The following is a 10,359-nucleotide window of genomic DNA, read 5'->3' on the forward strand; positions in this document are numbered from 1 at the left end:
CAAGTGAAGTATATTTAATTTTACTGCCATTTTAGATTATGTACATGTACCTAAGTGTAGAAAAATTGCATGTTTCCTTTTTCTGGATTTGGCTACCTGGCACATTGTTGACAGTTTTTCATATCCTGAGTCTTCTCTTTCCATTCAAACAGTGCGTCTAGGATTTGCATAAGTCACAAACTGGTGGTTCAAAGCAGCTCGTAAAATGTCTTCTTTAAAAATGAATTAAATAGTTTGAGAATAAAAAATAAACATGATAGTAAAGGATTAGAACCATGTAAAAATAAAATAGTCCATGAGTCCATACAGAGAGAGAATGTAGAAGGAATGGTGACATTAGAAAAGTGACCATTAGGCAAATAATAACTGACTCAGGCAAGAATCATTCATGGGTTTTGAAACTGAGTTGAAAGTTTAATGAAGAATAGGATATTTACACAATCTCTAAAGGATCCCCCCATAAGTTTCTTGTTAATTGTGAAGGGGAAAATAGTAATTTTACAGTAGAGAATTCTAGCAGATGCCACCTTTATGAAGTGACCAAAGTTATTACCACTAATAATGTTGACCAGTGGACTGAGAAGAAAACATGACTTCTGCCAAAAATGCAAAAGTAGACTGTATTAGATGAAATTATATTGCTGTTAAATTTTTAGGATCTTGTAATATTGTGGCTACTCAGGAGAATGTGCTGTTTTTAAGATACATGCTTTTAAGATATGTGTATGAGGGGGGTCTTCAAAAAGGTCATGAAAGATTTGTGTTATCTTTTAAGCCTGTTTTTCTACAAAACAGTGCCTTCATGTTTGCTGGTGAAATGAAGTGACATGTTATCTCCAACTTAATTTCAAATGATTGAAAAAGGAAGAGGAGGAGAAAGGAAGGCAGGAAGAAAGAAAAGGCATAGCCTTTGGCAAACTATTAACAATTCGAAAAATCGCTGAGAAAATACAGTGAATAATTCATAGTATTATTCAGTAGTTTTCAAACAGAAAGTTGGCTAAAATGTTGTTCTTCAGGGGAAAAAAGCTAACTTTTTTAAAGGCTAGGAAATAGGAAAAATGTAAATTAATTTTCAGATTATCAGAGTCAGGACTTTGAAATAATCTGGATTTTTGGCTTTAAAAAAGAAAGCTTGAGGAACACTAGTACTGCATTTCTGCCTGGCCCAATTATAGCTGTAATTTTTAAACAGTGCATGCTGTCTTAAGTTTTTTAGTCTGCCATTTACTAACACTGAACAAATATTACCTACTGAGGAACACTAGTACTGCATTTCTGCCTGGCCCAATTATAGCTGTAATTTTTAAATAGTGCATGCTGTCTTAAGTTTTTTAGTCTGCCATTTACTAACACTGAACAAATATTACCTACTTTTTCTCTTTGGTATTTGAGTATATGACCTCTGATGTTTTAGCATTGTTAATGCAGATTTGTTGACACTTGTTGAACATTTATTATACTAAATAACTTTTTTAAAGTGTTGTAGGCACTAATTTAAGTGTCTTACATACATTGTCTTAATTTGCACCAAAGTTTGATGAAATAGATATAATTTTATCCCGTTTTTATGAATGAGGAAATCGAAACCTAGAAAGTTTAGATATTTTGTTCAAGGTCACACAACTAGCTGAAGACTGAATGCAAATCCAAACATAGGTAGTCTTGATTCTAGAACCTGCCTTCAACTGCTGTACCATTTTTGTTTGTTAAAATACTATGAATATATTTGTTATCAATAAGCCAGTGACAATTTTTCGTCAGTGATCAGTGTAAAAGTAGCCATGGGAGACGAATACACTGACAGATTTGGACTTTTGACAATATTAACCTCACCTCTGTATAGAGGCCCGCTGGATTCAAGAGCAATTTAAAGGAAGCAAAATAATATATTTGATGGTGAGGGTAGGGTTTATTGACAGGAGAAAGCTTGGAGGAAACTTTATAGATAGGTGTTCTTAAAGACTATGTCTAATGGAAATTTCCCTTTTCTCTGCTTGAAATACTTTTTTCATCTCTTCTTCTGGACTACCCAGAGCTTACATGAACCTTACTTGGCCATCTAAACCTGTTAAAGAGGAATCTTTCATCCTCCTGTAGCATTATAGTACTTTTATGTATTCAAAAAGTGCTAAATACTGAGGACACAAAAATGAATCGCGTATGGATTCTGTATTGAGGGGATCTCTTATTTTTATGTACCATGTTATTAAGAGGTTTGAATTTGTTTTTACTTTCTAAATATAGTCTCTACTAAGATATGTTTCATTGGTGGGGGGCAGCTCCACTATGATTATCATCGACTTATACCTGTCACATCCTGTCACATATTATCAATGTAGCTTCCTTTCGAGGTTCCAAGTTTAGGAAATGGCAGAATTGAAAATGTGCAATTTTAATTGTAATGTTATATAACTTTTTGTTCGTAGGTTGTCCCAGTTTTGGTGCATCTCCTATCTGCTATCAGCAGTGTTAGGCTTTATATTCCTAAAGACCTTCGGCCAGTGGACAATAGACAGAGTGTTTTAAAATCCATACAGGTATGCATATTAATTGTATAAATTAAATATGAATTTTATATAAATATAAGCAGGATTTATAAAAAGGAAACTGAAATGCTTTTAAGTATATTGCTTTCTTTCAGAAAAACTGTAAACACTACCAATAGTGGCAATTATTTTTTATAAAAATAGTGGCAGGAGATCTACATATAGATTTGTCCTGTCTTTGAATCCACCAACAAAGCGAGTTACTAAAGGAAGCTTCAGAAAGGAAAACTGTGGACCATTGATCTTCACTACTTTATTCTAAATATTTTTTGCTTTGTTCATTATGAATGAAAATAATTGTAGACTGTGTTAAAAGTGTTATGTATAAAATCATATGCCAGGACTTCTAACTTTCTTGAGTGTAGTTAATAAATGGATGAAATACTTTTGTTTTCAATAGGAAAAATTAAGACTTTCTAGAAAATTTAGTTTTCCTGTAGAAGAAAGAAGTGACTTTAACAAAGTTATTTAGTCAGTAAACATTTGAATAGTACTTCCTATGTAGTAAAGGCTCTGAACTAGAATCTAAGAAAACAAAGATAAACAAGTTGCTTTCAGTGTACAGTAGGAATTTTTAAGCTCTGGTCTGTAGGTGGGCTTCTTGAAATGAATGATTCTCTTGACAGATTAACAAAATTTTTATGTAGATGTGGACATCTTTCCAAAAAACCACTCCTAAAAAGCTTAAAAACTATTGGTCTGGTGGTAAATAAATATATCTTATAAGTGCATTGAAGTGTAAAGTCACACTGAAATTATTTTTCTTTATTTTCAAAGAAGTGGCACGGTTATGAACAGAAATACACATTGGTCATTATTTAGCATAAATAATGCCATCATTCTGAAAAAATTGATTAGTTTATGTTTCTGAATTAGGTCAGTTTTCATTTTGCTGAGTTTAAACTTAAATTGAAATGAATTTTTCTTGAAGTCTGTTGGCAAATTTCAGGCTTTTCTTTATTGTCCTAAACATCACTGTGCTATATCCATGATGAGATTTCATCATTGACATTAACTTTAGCAATAACCTAACTGAGTCTCAGTTTTCCCTCATTTTAACATGGTTAGACTGTTGTTTTCTTTGATCCTTTGTAGACATTTAAATCTATCACCACATATTGAGAAACCAGAAGAGGAAGAATCGGGGAAATGAGCCCGCTAACAGAACCTTTCACTTAATGACTGAAGATTTCCTTTTTGCTATTTAATTGTACCTTTTTAAGCTTTTAAAAACTACAATTATAATGTTTTTTTCTGTTTTTGAACTTCATGCCTGTGACTCAGTTTCTTGATATATAAAAGTTGCCCAGGTTGGTCTGTAAGATTCTGTGATTTTGTACTGACGTAGTCCCCTTTGAGTAGGGCAGATATATGTCTGGAAACTATTATGTGCACATAACAAAGATACCAGTTTCTTAAAACAGCTGGCATTATTGGCTTATTTAGGACAGCAGTGTTCAATTTTCATGTCTTTTACATTTGTGTTTTTTTGTTTTTGTTTTTGAATTCTTAACTAGCTGAGTCCTATCTTGCCTTTAAGGCCTATTGAAGACCCTGAAAATCTCCCAGAGCGATGCCAGCATATAGTGAGCTATCCCTTCTCTGAACTCAGATGCTCATTATATTTAGCATGTAATCATGTTTTTAAAAAAGTTAACAGAAGGGATCAGGACACTTTAAAAAGTTTATATCTTCCAGTTCAGAAGTGTCCTCCCTAGGAATCAACCCCGAAGAAATAATCTGAAGATTTAAAGCAATTTACACATACAAAGCGTTTGATACAGAACTATTTATGATGTCAAGAAATTACAGTAACCTAAATATATGATTATTGGTTTATCCATACATTGTGTCACATCCAGAACTATCAAACTGTGCAGTACTAGACTTGTTAGTAAATTATTATACATCCCTATGTCAGTAAATTATAGTACAGCAGTTTAACGGTTTATCCATACATTGTGTCACATCCAGAACTATCAAACTGTGCAGTGCTAGACTTGTTAGTAAATTATTATACATCCCTATGTCAGTAAATTATAGTACAGCAGTTTAAAAGGAGTTTTCAAAAACAAATGTGATGGGAAAATGTCCTACAATTTAATTGGAAAAAAGACAAAATTACATGAATAGCATTCTTTTTATTTTTATGTTCATGTGTGAAGGAAAAACAAAAGGAAATACAGATTTGGTCTCACTAATTTTGTCTATAAGATAAAAAATGAATTTTACATATTTTGTTTCAGGAAGTTCAGAGACGTTTTCCCGATGGTGTTCCCTTATTAGATCCTATTGATGATATGGGCATTCAAGATCAAGGGCTGAAAAAAGTCATTCAGAAAGTAGAGGCTTTTGAACATCGCATGTATTCTCATCCACTTCACAATGATCCAAATTTGGAAACTGTGTATACACTTTGTGAAAAAAAAGCACAGGTATGGCAGAAACTTAGTTTTTGTAGTAGGATTCTGTGTCTTTCACTAAATGATTATGTATTTCTCATTTTCTTATCCTATTGGTTTTATCACCTAAAACAGGAAAATGTCTCTTTTAAATAAACCATCAAGTCTGTAACCTGTCAACTCTTATCAGCAAGGCAAGATGAAGTTTGCTATAGACTGGTATTTGATATACGGGGGCGGGGGGTTCTTAGATTTTTTTAAAAATTGAGATATAATTTATATAGCATAATATTTTAAAGTGTCCAATTCAGTGGTTTTTAGTACTTTGACAGATATGTGTACCCATCTCCACTAATTCCAGAATATTTTTATCACCCACAAAAGAAACTTTATATGCATTAGCAGTCACTCTGTTTCCCCCACCCTCTAGCCCTGGCAACCACAAATATACTTTCTGTCCATATGGATTTGCCTATTCTAGACATTTCTTATATAGAGAATCATATAATATGTGGCCTTGTGTCCACCTTCTTTCACTTAGCATAAAGTCTTCAAGGTTCATCCATATTGTAGCATGAATCAGTACTTTATATCCCTTTTATGGCTGAATAATATTCCATCGTGTAGATGTACCTTATTTTATTTACCTATTCATCAGTTGATGGACGTTTATTTTTTTCCTACTCTTTAGCTATCATGAATAATGTTGCTGTGAACATTTGTGTACAAGTTTTTGTGTGAACGTGTTTTTATTTCCTTTGAGTGGAATTGTATAGAATTGCTGGATCATATGGTTATCTCTTTGTTTTAACTTTTTTGAGAGACTGCCAAACTGTTTTCCCACCAGCAGTTCATGAGAGCTCCAATTTCTCCATGTCCTTGAAAATATGTGTTAACTGTCTGTGTTTTTTATTATAGCCATTCTAGGAGTGTCAAGTGGTAGTAGTTCAGCTTCTTACAGTGTTAGCTATAATATCTAACCATTCTGAATAATGAATTTAGTAAAAGCTTTTTGAAGTGTACATGTTCCTTTCCACTGTCCACTCCTCTTTAAAATTTTTTATACTACACAAGTCTCATTTCCACCATGAAACTTAGAATTCCTTGCTATTAATACTTTTTCAACTTTTATCACTTACCACTTTTATCAAAACATTTGTCCTTCTGTCTCACAAACTAGATTTTAAGCTTCTTAGAAACAGATGTTTCATTTTAGCTTATTTGCACTCTCCTATGATGATTCATCTTTATAAAATAGATGCCTGGTATTTGTTGAATAAATACATAAGTAGAAACTTCCTTAGCTTAATAAAGTAATATGTTTAGTTCATAGTTTTAAAATACTCTCCCTTTCTAGCTCTTCGTGAGCTAACATCACTTGGCCCTGCACTATGTGGAATATGGTGGCTGCATGCTCAGTGAATACATATTACACCATGCTGTGGCCCATTATGAAGTGCTGTTAGGCCCTCTCCAGGAATCTCACCAGGTATTTCTCAAGATGAGGAAACTGAGGCATAAAAAGCTTTAGTTGCTTTCAAAAATATATGCAGTTGTGGTCCTGGCCTTCTCATCTCTCACCAGGTGGTATGAAACCTCAGGGAGAAACATCTGAGCTGCTCAATATATCAAGGAAGGCCTTAGTGTCTGCCTGGGGACTGGCTAAATACATTTGATATGAAGACTCTGTAACAATATGGAAGAATACTTACCTGTGAGTGTTAAAAAAGGATCAAAAATTTATGTGGACTATGATTTCAATTTAGCAAAAATAAAAACATGCACCAGAAAAACCTTAAGTGGTTGTTTTACGACAATGAAGTTATAGTAAGCCATTTTATCCTCCACCTTTGTCTGTATTGTGCTTATATTTCTTTTTTTAATAAGAAAAATAGGACTTAACAGTTTAGGAAAAAAACAAGTCTTTTTTTTTTTTTTGTCTTTTTTTGTGTCCGGCAACGGACCGCAACCCTCAGTGTCGCGCCCGTACTGGACCGGGACCGGCAACGGGATCGCAACCCTCGGTGCTGCGCCCGCCCCTCGCTCAGCCAGTGAGCGGGAACCGGTCTGTATGTGGGATCCGAACCCTCGGCGGGAGCGCCGCCACACTTCCTAAGCAGCGCACTGTAGCAGTGCGCCACCGGGCCGGCCCCGGAAAAAACAAGTCTTTTTATGGCTTCCCAGTGACCACACCCCTTAGCCCTGCCTAAAATGCTTTCAAAATCTGGCCACTTAGCTGGCAGCATTTTAAGTATTCATACCTCTGACCCAGTTTTCCCACTTCTAGAAATTGAGAGTACAAAACAAGGAAAAAGCAAATGGTTATAAGCAAACCTCAGTGCTCTTCAGTAGGGAATTATAAGTGAATTATGCCAATTCATGTAATGAAAGTTAACATGGCCATTAAAAAGAATGAGGTAGATTTATATGTACTCTTTGGAAAAGAAGTCTTAATGTATTAAGTGGAAAAGGAAGCTGGTGTCTCTTTTGTGGGGGGAAAGCCCCTATACGTATGTATACATGCATTTACAGACATTTGTATCTGTGTTCTTTTGTAAATGTGTAGGAAAAGATCTAGCACAGCATTGTCCAATGCAAGCCACATACATAATTTAAAATTTTTGAATAGTGACATTAAAGTGAAAAGAAAGAAGTGGGATGAATTTTAATATTTTTATTTAACCCAGTATATCCAAAATATCAACATTTTCATATTTAAAATATAAAAATTAGTGAGGAAAAAACTTAAGTATTGGACTCTCTTCTTGTAAGCTTTATAACCCTCACAGTACATACCACAGTGTTCTGTTCTGCTCTTATAGGCATACTCAGTCAAAGAAACTCTAGAAAACAGTGTTGTTGTTTTTTTCTGATAGGCCTGATGAGTCATGCTTAGAGTTGTCTAGAATGGAAAGCATTACTTCCTATGACAAGGTATTCCTATGACAACACATCTGTTCATTGAAATATAAATAATCACTAAGAGCTTATATTCTAGAGTCTGATAGCCTGCGTTTGAACCCTATCTTTATCACTCATTAGCTCTCTGATCTTGGCCAGTTTATTTAGTAATCTGTCTATGCCTCAGTTTTCTCATCTGTAAAATGCAGATTTTAGGATTGCTATAAGAATTAAATGAAATAATGTAAAGCCCTAGAAATAGGGTATATAGGTATTCTCTAAATAAATATCAGTTGCTGATCACTTTTATCATTTTTCTTTCTCAGTTGAAGCTTAATAAACAGTCTGCAAAACTCCAGAATCTTTGAATTTAAACTTCTCAGAACTTTTCTTTCTGTCAGTATTTTTCTGAACTTAAAGCCTCCATTTCAGGACACCATTGTTTTCTTGGTCTTGTACTACCATACTCTTGTCACAGTTAGAAAATATGTAATATTTACTGATTAACTGAATTTTAAAACTCTTCCACACTAAAGGATGACCTCAAAATACATTTTCATTTTCAGCTTTTATCTCTGTGTATTGAACAAAGGCCTATTGTCTTTGCTAAAATCATTTCCAGCTTAGGCAAGTTTGTAAAATAATTTGAAAGCAAAGAGAAGGAATACTTTTCAGGGCATCATGGGGAAAATACAGGTAGTCAAGAAAAAATATTCCTATACCCTCATCTTCTTTACCCTGTTTTCTAAACTACCCGCTAGTCCCTAAAGATGAAAAGCTGGAGCTGCTGGGATTGGTACTTTAGGAGCTTGATTAATTGTCCAATGAATCGTATCTTGAGAGAGCCCATCTTAATTCACCACTGACTTTTTCTACCTCCTCTAGCCTACCTTGTCTAGCTCCATGGCTATCCAGTTCATTCTTCTCCTTCTAGCCCTTCCTCCTTACCCCTCCTCATTTAAGTAAGAGCCATGCTCTATTCCCCAACTTAAGCTTTTTACAATTCCTGTCATCTCCCTGCTCTGCCTCAAATTTTCAAATGGACATGTTACATTTTCCGTGTACCTAACATTTTAGCTAGTATGTAATAACTTTTCAGATACATTATTACTCTTGTGCAATATCCTCGTAACAAAATCTTCTTGAAATATCCTGTGCAAGAAGCTCCTATATTCCACTCCCACCAAATCCTCCCCTCCCCTGCAACGTTGAAGCTTTAATAGAGAGGTATGTTGTAAGGTACAATTATAAAATATTTTTTGTTTTATTTCATGAGTAAATCTCATTTTACATTGTTTTATTATTGAACTTTTAAAATACTTTGACATGCCTTAGATTGCAATAGATATTAAATCTGCAAAGAGGGAACTAAAGAAAGCAAGAACTGTCCTACAAATGGATGAACTCAAATGTCGCAAACGTGTTTTAAGAAGGTTGGGATTTGCTACTTCATCTGATGTCATAGAGATGAAAGGACGAGTGGCGTGTGAGATAAGCAGGTAAAATCTGGTTGTTCTTCTCAAATTTGATTTTTAAAAGGGATACTACTTTTAAAGTGAGAGCTATTAATCTTTAAAAAAAAGAACTGTCTTGGGCCGAGCCCGTGGCGCACTCGGGAGAGTGTGGCGCTGGGAGCGCAGTAGTGCTCCCGCCGTGGGTTTGGATCCTATATAGGGATGACCGGTGCGCTCACAGTGCTCACTGGCTGAGCGCGGTGCGACCGGTCTCAAAAAGGACAAGGAAAAAGAAAAAAAAAAAAAAGAACTGCCTTAAAAATGTAAAGTTTATGCAATACCTTCCACATTAAATACAGTTTTAGACCATGAAATTGAGAAATTAGAAAAATTTCTTGCATCTCAGTGATTAACACAAGCATCCCTAGTATTGGGTGCATTTCCCAATACTATTGTATTGTGGGATTTTTACATAATCTTAGTTTATACACAATTTTGTATACTTTTTTTACACCTTTTTATATTTTCCTACCTTAAAACTTAGTCTAGTAACTTAGTCTTTTACATGTATAGCAGATTATACTGAAGTTTTGGCCTAACAGTAGGATATTAGAACAGAGCATATTATAGGCCACAGCTTAAAATTGGATATAAGATATTTTCTGTTATGGTAATCTTTTGCCACATTACAAATGACCAGAAAACTAAATGATTTAAAACAACAGGTATTTTATTCTCTCATGGTTTCTGTGAGTCAGAAATTCAGGAAAGTCTCAGACAGTTCTGGCTCAGGGTTTCCTGTGATTGCCATCAAGCAGGTTAATTAAGCTGCATCAGGAGGAATCTGAAGCAGTTGGGGAATGTTAGGATCTCTCTCTCTCTCTCTCTCTCTCTCTCTCTCTCTCTCTCCCTTTGTGTGTGTGTGTGTGTGCGTGTGTATATGCGTGTGCCCAGTCAGGGCCCTTGCAGCCAGATTTTTCTCCTTTAGGCTCATCTTTACCCATAGCTCCCAGCTCCACTCCACATGGATCCCAGGGAATCCCAGAAACCTAA

At 34.8% G+C, this 10,359-nt stretch overlaps 1 protein-coding gene across 1 annotated transcript in view; it reads left to right on the plus strand.

The window, feature by feature from the left end:
• Nucleotides 1–10,359, plus strand: part of SKIV2L2 (superkiller viralicidic activity 2-like 2 (S. cerevisiae)) — a 94,722-nt gene that overhangs the window by 62,740 nt on the left and 21,623 nt on the right. Inside the window, exons 19-21 of the mRNA XM_008573095.1 lie at nt 2,430–2,540; nt 4,796–4,984; nt 9,188–9,351. Of these exons, the coding sequence (XP_008571317.1) occupies nt 2,430–2,540; nt 4,796–4,984; nt 9,188–9,351 (464 nt within the window). The remainder of the gene's footprint in view (nt 1–2,429; nt 2,541–4,795; nt 4,985–9,187; nt 9,352–10,359) is intronic.

The sequence above is a fragment of the Galeopterus variegatus genome, unplaced genomic scaffold, assembly GCF_000696425.1.
Source record: "Galeopterus variegatus unplaced genomic scaffold, G_variegatus-3.0.2 Scaffold875, whole genome shotgun sequence".
In the NCBI taxonomy this organism is placed as follows: Eukaryota; Metazoa; Chordata; class Mammalia; order Dermoptera; family Cynocephalidae; genus Galeopterus; species Galeopterus variegatus.